Genomic DNA, 13,786 nt, shown 5'->3' with positions numbered 1-13,786 from the left:
TGTTTCTCCTGTCCCTCACACTGCACACCCAGACTCGAGGACTGCACTGCAAGCCGAGGCCAGTATCACCCAGCGAGGCAGGCACAGCCCTTCGTAGCAGTAGTGGTTCTCTGCAGCCACAGCTTGTCATCCTCTGAGACAACTTCAGCCAGATAAAAACCTCATTTAGGCTTTCTTTATAGACTGGAGGAGTAGGAGGGAAAAATGTCTCCAGAGAGTATTTCATTGTAAGCCTGGCTTTTAAATTGGTAAATATCTGTTAGTGCTAAGAAAGGCTCATGGTCTCTGACTAACCAGAGGAAACTGCTGAGACTGGGAACTTTTTCTCTTGTTTTGGCAGTGGCTTTGTCTCTCCGATCCACTTACTTCCTTTATAACCCTAAAAGCAAAGAGGTGCTGCCATCCTTACTTCGCAGATGAGGGCAGATATACAGAATTAGCGTGACTTCTCCACCAAAGCCCCTCAGGACGTCATTGGAAAAGCGGAGAATTTTGAGCTCTGGTCTCCTGAGCCCGGAGGGAAGGCATGAAAGCCCATTTTTTTGTCAACTCGTGAACTGGGAGCACACCAGAAAAAATGAAGCAAAAAAGAAACAACCCAAAAAGCTACAGCAGCATCTCTTGAGTCTCTGAAGGCTCATAGTTAGCAATTATCTTTCAAAGGCTTACTTCAAAAATAATTTATTATTTTATTAGTCGTTTGCTGAGAGATCAAATAAAGCCAAGGTGCCTAGTCAATTATGTTCCTATTTCATTTTGATATAATTTGAGGAACTTGATAGACTAGTTTAAATGCTGGAGAAGACAGCTGACTGGGAGTTTGGGCTTGGTGAAGTCAGCTAGGCAAGAATTTTGCATTTGGTTTACAAAAGAGCTTGAGTAGGCTGAGATTCCAGGCTGATGAGATGGTCACCACGATGACTACACTTCTTTCTTTTTTGGCAAAGAACTCGTACACTCGACATGTGAACTACAGGGATGAAAGAGAAGTTTATTCTCTGTGGCACTACAGGACTTGACAACTTTGCTGATTTTTGCAGCAATTCCTCCCATGGCAGTGATACCAGTGTGCTGGTCACTCTATTTCAATCTAAGCCACACAAATACTTGACCAGACACCAAAGATGGCAGCTTTTGGTCCAGGTTTGATCTGAACCAATGACTTAGGAATGGAAAGCATCATATCTTATTTCAAAAATTTGTCTGAGCCCTAAAAATACTCCTCTACTTTTTGCCAAAGAGAAAAGGCTCAGGAGCTAACAAAGGAATCCTGCTGTGGTGGTCTAAAAAGAGCTGAGTTCATGTCATGACCCATTACTGGTTCACCACCCGTGGAAGAAGCCAGTGGTGTTTCAATGGTGCTGTGCCAAGCTGTGCTCTTCCTTCCCAAATCTAAAGTTGTCTGCATTAGAAGGAAGCCAGGAGCTGCTGCTTCCTAAATTTGATCAATGGTGGTTTGCCTTTGTGTTAGCCTGGGGGCCCCAAATCCAGGGCTCCTGCTCAGGCCTGACCTTACTGGGAGCTGCTGCTTCTCGCCGGTGGTTACAGCAGGACCCTTCTCATAGCCTGCGTTGTGGCTTTCAAAGTTTGTCGGCACAGGGAGACATACAGGCATGTCAGACCGTGTGCCTGCAACAGCCACGGCACCCTCCTGAAGGGCTGCTGATGGCTGCTGTGCAGCGCCGCGAGCACGGGCGAAGGAGGGAAGCATTATTCTGAGGGTGGCAACAGAAACCTCCTTGTGCTCTGAGGAGAAGGAGGAGAAAAAGCAAAGCATCTCAGGAATTCCTCAAAAGCTGTAGGAATTGTTGGGGGGGTCTGGACATGAAACAGACAAAGTAGTTGGAGGAATCTTTGTATTCAACGAAGAGCAAATTTGTTCAAAGAAAAAGAGAGAGAATTGTGGGAGTCCTGAAACTATATTCGGATTTGGGAGATCATGCCTCCCTTCCATTTTCTTATTGTCAAAATATCTTGAAAATCTCAAAGTGTTTTTCTTCCTCTTTTTTTTCTTCCCTCTGATTAGGAGTTTTAAGTGGGAAATGCTGAAATGCTTCATTTGCAAGCTTTCAAAATCAATCTTTTCAGCATCTTTTAAGATAGACTTGTAGACCTAAACTATTACTTCAGCTCAAAAAGGAGAAAAAATTAGAGTCAATAAACAGTGAAATAAACTGCAAACATGATTTTTCACTTGGGGTTGAACAAACTCCCTGAATTCACCCTAATTTTTCTGTGTTTCTCTTCTTTTCTGACCCTCGGTCCCCCACACTTTCAGTTTGACCTTTTTTTTTACATTTTTATTACCCAGCTCTCATTTAGTTTTTCATTTATTTGAATATTAATGAAAGAACAGCAGTTACACATTATTCTTATTTCTTAATCAAACCAACCAGCAATCCTAACGTAACGTCTTCAAGGTTGAGGGAACAGGAGAAAGTATTCCATACGGCAAAAGAATTACAGGAATTATGGACAGAAAGCCCTTATTTGGGAAATGAGTCAGTCTGCTTCTGCCTAGCAGAAAAGATCAGCACAGAAGTATAGAGCCTTTAGAAACAGCTTATGAATTTACAGCTTGCAAAGTAAGTGAAGTCTCTGTGTCTCTCATACACATACGCTAACTCGTTCCCCACACATGCATACATACAGGTCTCTGGTGGGAAGATGGGGAATGTGCAGTCTGCAATGCATATGAACTTTCTGTTTAGAGGAGAAAAGAAAAGATTTTTTCAATAGGCACAAAATCCCACCCCCTCAGCACCCCTCCTTCCCCTGTGTCTGACACTGACTTCAAGGGAGGAGTTGAGCCAATTATCTGTGAGTCCTACAGAAGGAAAATCTGCAATTTGCCAGTAGTTGTGAGAGCGAGAGGGAGAAAGGCAGGGAGGGAAGACGAAAGACTTAATTGGCAAATGCAAAGAAAAGCCCCTTCTGTTCTAGAAAGAGAATATTTTAAAGCAAATCTCAGACCAGAAGAAAAGAAGCTCGTGGCGGGGGTGTGCCAGGCAAGACCTGCGGAAGCGAAGGTTCACCATAGACAACTTCCATGCCTCCATTGATTTTTCCCCATAGGGTCTGAGGCGGCGTAGAGGCAGGGTGGGCCAGCTGGATGCACCCACGACCCTGCACGACTAGGTGTCGCTCCAGAGACCCTTTCCCCCCAGCAGAGCCTACGAAGCACAACTTGCAAGAAAAGCCAGTGGGAGTGGGAGAGACTCTGCCTCTCCTTCTCTCGAACTGAGGCTGTGAGGAGAAGAGTTCATCTCACCAAAGGGAAAAGCTACCACTGGTTCTGAGACCTTTCTTTAGCCCATGTTGGTCGCCTGATCCCGTACTTACCATCCATGGGGGAATGCCCTTTGGAGCCCTGCGATCCTTCCCAATCCTGCTAAGTTCCCGTGAAATACTGGTGAAGAACTGAGCCCAGAGCAAGCAACGTGGAATCCACAGAATAACAGCTCTTTACAGAAGCCGCCTCTGATTAAAATTATCAGCTTCATCAGACTGCACCGAGACCCGGGACTGCTCCTCCAGGGAAAGAGAGGTAAGAAAGCAGCATGGAGTTTGAGATGAAAGTAGGAAACAAACATCCCACAGGAGTGATTGTGGTGTGCATGAAAATTATGGGATACTAGTAGTGATTAACAAGTGACAGATCTGTTATGCATGGTACAGTTTGCGTCTGCCTATGTCCTTTTTAGCTGGATGCAGTGAATTACATTGGGATGGCAAATAGAGACACAAACAGCAGCTGAAGACTGTGGAGTGCAAGACAGGTAGTTCAGAAGTCTATTCATGGATAGGGAGTGGTAGGGAGCGTACTCCCTGATGGGAGGGTGGAAACCTAAGGTGTAAAAGCTCTAGGCAGGTTGAATGAAGAATGTCTTCCTTAGGTATCTCTCTCCAGATGCTCAGCATCAAATTTGTCAGCACCTCACTGGAATTCAGACAAGCGCTCTTCAGAGCATGCAAAAGCAGCTGCATTGTCATTCACTCCAATGTCTGCCTATGAAACAAGCAGCAGTGGTTGGCAGGTAGAAGACAACACAGGGAGTCAAAAGAAATGGGGTTTAATGTTGATTTCGGACAGCTGTTTCAGCTTTTTCTGGGTGTATGAGCCTTCCCCTTTATTAAGTGGAGATAACACTCATTGCCTATATTTCTATGACATTTTGAAACCCCTGTGCTGTACCGATACAAAATACTAATGTAAAGTTTCTAGCATCAAGCCAGTGCATAAAGCAGAAGGTACCAGTGGGAATTAATCTATGCTTAAGCATTTAATAAACTGGAAGGAAAAGATGTAGATTAAAGCCAGCTGCAGGTTGTTTGTCTCCTCATTCTCTTCTGATTGATTTTTCTTTATTTAGTACATGAACATGTGGTCTCTTTCTGTTTCCTTTCTTCTGCCTTTAATCTTTTTCAATGTATGAGTCCTTGTGCTCCCCCCCATCCCTGAGTGTGAAGGCTGAAGTTTCATTCCTTTTTCTGAGGAGGAAAGAAGGCAGATTGTATTGAACTGGAGAAAAACTTGAGTGGGGGGATAAGAAGAGAGAGCACAAAACACAAATACAAGCTCCCGCTTCAACGGCACACTCTGAGTCAGATTTGCAGCAGAGGTGATGAGATGAGTAGCAACTCCATGAATCAAAGTGCTGAAAAGCATCTTTTGACTCCGTGTGAAATGAATTGCACTTAAGAAACCACAAGAGTCCTCTTGACTGAATGCCTTGACAGGTGGAACAAGGACAGCATAAAGTGACCATATAATACATTAAAATCTGCATGTCCTCACACCCCTTCTTCCCCTTCAGTGCATTTACATCCTTGGGACAAAGCACGTGTTTGCGCATAGTATTTTGCCTTTGATGGGGGTGGGAGGCAGTGTGATTTAATGAGATGCAAAGGTGAGGAAAAGGTGGGAAGGAGAAAGAGTTTGAAAGGTAGGAGTCCCAGAGTCTGTTCACGTTTCTCATTTGTTGGACCTTGGGTGGTCACTCAGCTTCCTTGTGCTTTACTCTTCCCCGTGTGTGGGTAGCTGCGGTGGCAATTCCTTCTTCAAGCTGTTCAGTGTACAGTGGCATTAACTGAGGTCCAAAGCAGTGGGATTAATTTCAAAGTGCAGGACAGAAGTGTCTCTTGCACTAAACGTGCAAAATTAACCCTCCAAGCAGCTGCAGTGACACAGTCCACCTCCTTTGCTGTGCGATGGGAGTTTCTCTAATCAGCAGCAGCTCGGCGGTTACCTGCCAGTCAGCAGCATAATTTGTACAATTTTGGTTTGTAAAACTGCTGGCCAGGATCAGGTCCCCCAGCACGCCTGTTCTTTACAAGACATATAAGGCGTTTAAAAAGCGTAACTGTGCTCACTGCCAGATGCTGCCGCACCACGTTCTATGAAACTGATCTTCAGCAGGTGTGAACCACACCGTCCACTTGCCCTCATGCAGCTACACCGGCCCATGCCAGCCTGAAGAGCTGACTCATTTCTAAATACTGATCCTGGGCTGAAGAGAAGTTTGTAGTTTTTCTCACAAAATCTATCTATCTCACTGCTTTTCTCTGCCAGCTAAATAAAGCCTGAGAGGGTGAAAGGAAGCATCCCAAAGCAGCTCTGTCACCATTTGTCTGTCCATGGATACAAGACAGTATTGGACTGGCTACATAGGGAAGGGTAGAGATAGTGTACATGGCAGTGTTGTTTCAGAGATTGAATATGGTGTTTCTGCACTGTTGGAGATAGGTCCTGTTCTAAATAAAACACAGAGTCCAGTTCAAATACCAGGTGTGTTCCTTGCTGTCATTCCCACCACAGCAATCCCAACAGTACCATAACTCTGCATGTGTGTGTCCATCCAAAGTTATGTTCTGACATTACTGTCTGACTCTAATATTATGCTGTCCTGCCCGCTGAATATAATTCAGTGTGAGCTACTCTGAGGAAAGCATTGCATTTTCTTGTGTGCTTTAGATAGGGCCGAATGTGCTGTTGGTGTGAAGCAAATTATAGCAATAATAATAAACAGTAGTGTTTTGCTGTTGCCTTGGGCTATAGCACAGTGCTTGTAATGATGCTGGATCAGAATTCCAGAGACTTCTTTATTTAGCAGTGACCGTATCTTCACTGCTGCTTTGGTGCTTAGCACATGTTAAACAAAGTAAAAGATTTTAAGCTTTTGACTGAGATAAGTGTCAGCTACATAAAAGCTTGGGAGATAAAATTCACTGGACGGAAAGATAGGAATCCAGATCTGGACCCAGAAATGATCTTTCAGTACATAAAGTACTTACATTATGATATTAAATAAACAATACCTAAGTTAAATAAACAGCACAGTGGGAACTTGATTATTCTTTAATAAGATCCTAGTAACCAAAATAAACTCTGTCAAAAATGTGCTTTCTTTGCTCTAACGGTTAGCTTTTGCCACACAGGGGTTATATTTGTCCTTTCAGCACACAATTCATTTGAACTGGTACATGAAAAATGTCTGAGCAACACTTTTTTTTCCCCCATCAAAGTTTTCTGCATCCGAGTGCTATGTCAAAATGCAATCTCCAAGGTCTCAAGACTCATTTTAGTTGTCAGGGGTTGGAATTCTTGTCTAATAGCTATTTAAGATGGCTGTCCTTCATCTTTTCTCCTGCATCCGCGAAGACTGTGACACCCACAACAGCTGTGTATGTATAAAGGCTGAAACTCCTGTGAAATCTACGTTTCTGCAGCTCCATCCATTGCCAGCCATCCTGCTGCAATGCTGATAGTTTGTTGATAGGGAGTTCCCGCACTACCAGTCCAAACAGCAAGATTAAAATCTGGTTTCTAAAAGGTCACTGAAGGCACACATCTTAGAATTTATCATCGGCCAATGCTATTTTGTGGCTCAAACTCCCTGCATCAGCAATGAATGTTGTATGGGACCAGCTATTTAAAGTTACTGAGATATCTAGCTTCCACTGATGCCAAGCATGATTCTTGTTTCTGTCTGACTTCTGGTTGAGTTCAAAATGAGTATTGTGTGAAGCTCCTATTTAGGCAACCAAACGAAGTGGTCTAGGTCCTAATGGCAGCTGTAGTAGATGCAGTATACTGGGAAATCTGACCTCTGTGTTTATGTATCTAAATGAGAACCAAGCTCTACTGAAAAATCTGGTAATGTCTAAGTGACGCAGATGGTGGGAAGGAACCTGGTGTCAAAGTTGAAGCATAGCTGATAAAATTAGCCCTTAATGTTTAAACAAAATGCTAAATTACAATTCAAAACCATGCTATTTTCAATGTAAATGCCTTCATTTTTATATGACTTTAAAAGAAAAGAAAGAAAAAAAAATTTCAAAAAACCCCACTCCCTGGAAATAGAACTGAAAAAATTAAGCATTTCCAGTGAAAAGCTTTCTGTATGAAGCATTGATCTACTAACGAGGACTGTGCTCCAGAGCACTCTTTGACAAGCTTGTGGTAAAGAGCTATCCTCCATCTAGTTTCTGGTCTTTCCTCCAACTCTGCCATTTCCTCCTTCAGGACCAAGCAATGATGAAGACTATGTCCGGTGGAAACTGCACCCTGAACGTGCCAGCCAAAAACTCGTACCGCATGGTAGTGCTGGGAGCCTCCAGGGTGGGGAAAAGCTCCATTGTCTCACGCTTTCTCAATGGCCGGTTTGAGGACCAGTACACTCCAACCATTGAGGATTTTCATCGCAAGGTCTACAACATCCGGGGAGACATGTATCAGCTGGACATCCTGGACACCTCTGGGAATCACCCTTTCCCTGCTATGAGGAGGCTTTCCATCCTGACAGGTGAGAAGGGGGGGAAGTTTGCAGATGGGGAACGGTGGGTGAAAGATCATAATGATAGACATTAGCTTGAAAACTATAGCCTGGAGATGACTGTTTCTTGGGAGGTTGCTAAAGGGACTGCTTGATTTTATTGCAAGATGCACTTCTCTAGAGAGATATTTCCTGGCCAGGATGCTCCAGGCACTTAGGGAGTGCATTAGCCACAGAGGAGAAGTCCGCTGGGTGAAGGTCTGAAATTGAGATTTCCCCCTAGTTTATTTCCCTCCTACGTTCCCCTCCTGCTCTACATTTTTTACTGCAGTCACAAATGAATGGCTGAATAAAATCTCATGGGCATAAAGAGCAGCAAGGGACAAAACAAGCATGCCATTATAAGACACAAGCTGTGAAAAACAAATGTAAAATGCACAGGAAGGGAATTCAAACCAAGAAAATCTCAAAGATTTTTTTCCTAAAATTTCCAGCCCAATTCCCTTGATTTGATATTCCAGTAAAAGGACAGCTCTACTTTTACTCTTTCTTCTTAGTCTATGGTTAATCAAATGAATTAAAGAGGAAAAAGGGAAAATGGTGGGCTCATTTTGTACATTCTCATTGTCAAGCAGTTCCCGTTGTGAGCTAAGATGTTTTCTCTAACCATGAAAGTGACAGTGGAGAAGTATGCAGCCACAGCTCACAACAAAACTACTTCCTGGATTTGCTATCTACTCTTCTAGCTAGCCAGTGAAACATGACGTTCACATCTGACCAGGCTAGCGTCCACATTCAGTGAGGTCCTAGGGCCAGTTTCTGGGATGCGGATGTGAGCTTTTGTCCCTGAAAGGTCTCTTAGCACGTTCCACATGAATGTCATTCAACAGGCAATAATTTGCGTTATTTTATATTTGCAAAAGGAATTGTAAGTCAGGAAATGTCAAAAGGAAATGCCAGGGGATCTGTGTCATTTATGTATTTCTTTTTTTCCATGGTCTGTTTCTCTTGAGCAAATGAAATGACAGCAGAGCACTGCGCATTGGGAAACCTCTTATTCCTGGCTTAGGTGTTTGGGACTGACTAGCTGTAAATCTTCAGTTCAGGTGTTGCTTCTTCTGTAAACCAAAGGCCAAGGCTGAGTGACTACTAGCTCTCCATTCTTCCTGGTGTCAGAACAGGCTCCTTTTTACTCAGAGATACAAACAAAGGGAAGAAAAAAAATAAGCAATGCAGCAGAGCTGAGATAGAAACATGTTTACAAAAGAGAGTACAAATGGGCAATCATTTGCAAGTCCAGTGCAACCTAGGAACACACAATCGGATATGGCTGAAGTAACATCATAGCCAAAAGTCTTTTCCACAGCATTACAGAAAGGTGTGGGGAGTTGAATTAGAAGAATCGGAACTAAAATACAGCTTAATGAACAGATTCAAAAGTACCAAACAAAAAATATGGGGAAGAGATGGCAAATAAACCTATTGTTTTTTGAAAATTATCTCCTCTGACACAGGTTGCAACCAACAAGCCTTTCCTTTTTTAATTGCAGGGGATGTTTTCATCCTGGTATTCAGCTTGGACAACAGAGAATCCTTTGATGAGGTCAAGAGGCTCCAGAAACAGATCCTTGAGGTCAAATCCTGCCTGAAGAACAAGACCAAGGAATCAGCTGACCTTCCCATGGTGATCTGCGGCAACAAAAATGACCATAGTGAAATCTTCCGCAAGGTACGCTCAGATGAAGGCGAGAACCTTGTCTCCAGTGACGAAAACTGCGCTTACTTCGAAGTTTCAGCCAAGAAGAACACCAATGTGGATGAAATGTTCTATGTCCTCTTCAGCATGGCCAAGTTACCTCATGAGATGAGCCCTGCCCTCCACAGGAAAATCTCCATCCAGTATGGTGACACCTTCCAACAGAAATCTTTCCGGATGCGCCGAGTCAAGGACATGGATGCCTATGGCATGATCTCTCCCTTTGCTCGCCGGCCAAGCGTCAACAGTGACCTGAAGTATATCAAATCGAAAGTTCTCAGGGAAGGTCAGTCAAGGGAGAGGGAGAAATGCATAATCCAGTGAAGGGGGCTTGCACTTCTGTCTGAAGTCATCATCCACATGCAGTGCCTTAAAGAAAAACGGTCTGTGGAAGCACAGAATGGGCTCACGGGTTTCATCGAGAAAACCCAACATGGAGAAAGGATAACTCTTCCTGCATATTCTGCTGAGTCACGAATGTAAATAACATCGTCATTGTAAATGACTGGGAAAAATCATATGCCTGAGATACGAGTGCATTTCTCTGTCTTTGTAATGTAGTTCCTCTTCATTCCCCTTTTTGTTTAAAGAATACAGACCTAAGAAGTAAAGAAATTTCAACCTCATCCTTACAAAGAAAGTAGGTCAAAAATGCACAGAAGGCATTAACAGTTACCCAGCATGCAGCTCTTGCTGAGAGAGAGGAGGTTATATGAATGCGTGTGTGTATCTCTGTGTGTATGTGTGCATGCATGTGTGGAGCACTCCTTTAAAAAATGGGACTTACATTTCAAAGGGCAACAGTCTTACTGAGGTTTCCCAGATTGGGAGCGGACTCTATATATGGACGCATGACTCGAACTCACTTCTGAGGGGACCTGCGTTAAGAAGATCTTGATTTTATGTTTGCTGGGACAGTTATCGTTTGACATCAACATGAATGTTGTTTTGTATTACAGATTTTATTTGGGATTCGGTTTTTTTATTGTCTGCAGGTGGGTTCTTAGCAAAATCTGATGGCAAGTCCATTTGATATCAAAACAGTGTCTACTTTCTAGCAGTGAAAGGTGTTTTTCATCTGTAAAACTATATAATATGTACATTGATTGAAAGTGAAATTGTTCTGCAAAAAGCCAATACATTTGACTGCTTTGCAAGCCTGATGTGATGTTGTTTCTCAAAGCAGCTACACCAACTCTGAATACCATAGTACAAATGCCACCCTTTGCCTTGCGGGCCACCGAAGCAATAGTTCCTTCCTCTGCCTGTATCAGCCGCGACTGGCCATATTCATATGTTGGCTTAGGGTTTTCTTTCAAAATTAAGAACTGAGCAGTTGTAGGGCCAGCTCCATCATATTTGTTCTAACATGCCTCTAGTCACTTTGTTCATGGTTTTCCCTGTTGTCTGATAAAGGTTGCCTTTATGGAAACCTTTGCACTGCAGAAGTCCTTCAGAACAGAAGCTTTGTGCTGGCTGTCCAAACAGGGCTGAACTGGCTGACCAGGTAAATCTGGGGCCACCCCTTCACTTCTTCCCTTTCTCAGCCCAGTCCAGGCTTCCTTGTCTTTAGCTCTCTCCCTGTTCTGCTTCTGACTTTGTTGTTCAGTGTGCTCCTATATGCCCTCAAAGCCAAATATATTCTCTCAGATGTGAGCTTGCCACTCTCACTGACTGGAATGAGATGTGTGCATGCATAACTGTGGGCAAAGCATGGCCCCAAGACTGTACACAACAGTAGAGGATATACGTTATATATACCTCAGAATGACCTTCAGATATCTTGTCCCTCCTTCACCCTCAAATCCTGTTCTTGGCTGTATCTGCCTTGTTGTGTCCTGGGCAGAGCTGTGAGCTAGTTAACGCTATAATTTGACAGGAAACCAAGAATGATAGTTGTCTGTAAAAATTAGCCTCTGGGACTCAAAATCCCATATTCATTTATCAGCTCCACCCTTCATTGGTACTGTATATTGATTGGTAAAATATACTGTTCTTTTATTCCTGTTGCCAGGGCAGAACCTTTCAGCCCATGTCCCCCTCCCTATCTATAAATATATACATGGTTTATGATTAAACCTGTTTTATTTATTAGCTGCGTCCTGGTCCTTTTTTACTTTCTCCGAGAAAAATGAGGAAGGTCCTATTTTTTTGTTGTGCAGGTGCAGCTAGGCAAGTGAGTTGTGGGTTGAGAGCCCTGATGAGATCTCCAGTAAGGTCTGGAAGAGCCTTTTATGTCCTCCAGACACCAGGGGCTACACATTTGTCTGTTTGGAACAGAACTCTGGTCTATACCTACATATTTCTCCCTCTCTCTCTCTGAACATTGTCTTATATGTACAGATTTCCTCACAAGCAGAAGCAGACAGTTACTCTTCCCCATGCTGCCTTCAACATGAGAAAATAACCACTCTCTTCTTCAGGCACAGAGCTGGTGTGCTCATCCCTGGTGCGATTCAATGTGGTCTCTGCAGAGACATCACTATTGCTCTCAGCAGTCTCTCCATCTCACCATCTGTACCTCTCAACTGTATGAGTCTTGGTCCCCCTGAGCACATGCCTACCTCCCTACAGATTTTCCACCCAAGTGCATGACTACTGAATGTACCAGTGATCAAGCTCTGGGACTCATGTGCCACAGGGACATGGAGGGGGTTGAAGATGATAGAGTGAGAAGGGCATGCGCACTGGCAGTTGGTTGGATTAAGGGGCTCCAGGAAGCTAGAGGAGAACTCCTTGCACTGTAGCCCGTGTACTGCATTACTAAGCCTATGTCCGCTCTCCCTCGTCTGCTGGATAAAGCTGATTTTTTAAAGAGCCTCCATAATCATCAAGTCTCTGCCTTTGTCTTACAACACTCACAATTATTTTCCCTACTGTCCTTCCATCTCCACAAAGACACCAGCTTTCCTCACCCTTCCATGTCCTCCCATTCCTGCCTTTTCCACCATGGATATGAAGCCAGAGGGCATGGAAAAACAACATTGCAGTTGACAGCAAGGGCACAAGAGTAGGGGAGGCTGAAGACCAAGGACTAGGTGCTCACAGAGATACGCTGGATCCCATGGAAAGGCCAGTGAGCCCCAGCTTCACAGTCCAGCTTGGCCTGCCAATGTTCAGGGTGAGAAGCATCTGATAAACTGGTTGGGAGTGAAGGTGAAGCAGCATTACAGTCACCCACAGAAACAAATGGCAATAAGCAGGTAATCTTATTAAAGTAATCCTAGTCTTCTCTCTGCATTTTGTTACTGATGGTAATTGCTTTTGAAGTTAGATTATCATGCTCCTGAGGACATTTTTTTTTTTGCTTTTATTATATCATTACAGTCATTCTATTAATATTCATATATTATTTGGGCTCTAGAAGTGCTTACAGTCCCTAAAACAGACAGTATGTGTCTCAGTTGTCTAGTCACAGTTAGCAGCCATTATGTTATGTTAAAAAGAGTGGGACTGGAAAACAGAGAGCAAGGCTACCTGTGTGCACAGGCAAGGTAGGAAGAGGAAAAGGGAATTGTTTCTTCCCTGCTAACCATTGAACGTGTCTGGCTGCAAGACAGAGCAAGGAAGGGCTCTATGGGAAACTCTATTATGTGTGTGCAGAACAGCAAGATTCTGAAAGGAGCAAAAAGCAGACCTACAGCCAGGCCTCGGAGGCAATGGAAAGAGAAACAACTTTTTTTCCCCCTTGGGATTCAGGGGACCTGCACAGAACTTACCATAACCCAAGAAGTCATGAAAATGCACTGGATTAAGGGCAAGTCTGGAGAAAGGGATCAGTCCAGCAAAGATGCTGCGAGCAGGTGTACCCTGACTTGGTCTTACCTAGCGTAATTAAGTTGTTTTATTCCAATAGCTACCTTGTCCTACATTGCAGTATATAAAACCTAGCATTAGTGATACAAAGCCTCGCTGATGTTTTTTGTGTACTTACTTCCAGGACAACGAGCAGGGACATATACCTGACTTAGGATCAATCACAGCCCTGAAACAAGACAGGGTTGAGATTTATTTTGTACATTGCTCTACACAGCAAGAAAGTCCTTGTCCTGAAGAAATTACAAGTCAACACATTATAGGAGCTACTATAAATAATGACAAAAATCTAATTAAGCCACAGGGTCAGTACAAATCAGGAAGGAAGTAGTGGTCATGGTGAATTAAGTAAAAAATAAATTGAGGGTGGGAAGAGCAGAGAGAAAGCCTGTTTTGACATCCAGAGGACTAAATTAGGCTTCTGTTCTGAAGGATCCTC

At 43.5% G+C, this 13,786-nt stretch overlaps 1 protein-coding gene across 1 annotated transcript; it reads left to right on the top strand.

Annotated features, from left to right (window-relative positions):
- Positions 1–2,829: 2,829 nt before the first annotated feature.
- On the top strand, positions 2,830–10,686 carry RASD2 (RASD family member 2). The gene is made up of 3 exons (XM_075161137.1): positions 2,830–3,547; positions 7,526–7,805; positions 9,326–10,686. The coding sequence occupies exons 2-3, from the start codon at positions 7,535–7,537 to the stop codon at positions 9,853–9,855; spliced, it is 801 nt and encodes a 266-aa protein (XP_075017238.1). The 5' UTR covers positions 2,830–3,547; positions 7,526–7,534; the 3' UTR covers positions 9,856–10,686.
- The last annotated feature ends 3,100 nt before the right edge of the window (positions 10,687–13,786 follow it).

The sequence above is a fragment of the Calonectris borealis genome, chromosome 1, assembly GCF_964195595.1.
Source record: "Calonectris borealis chromosome 1, bCalBor7.hap1.2, whole genome shotgun sequence".
NCBI classification, from domain to species: Eukaryota; Metazoa; Chordata; class Aves; order Procellariiformes; family Procellariidae; genus Calonectris; species Calonectris borealis.
Note: the sequence above shows the minus strand (reverse complement) of the source record. Positions and strands in the feature narration are given on the sequence as shown.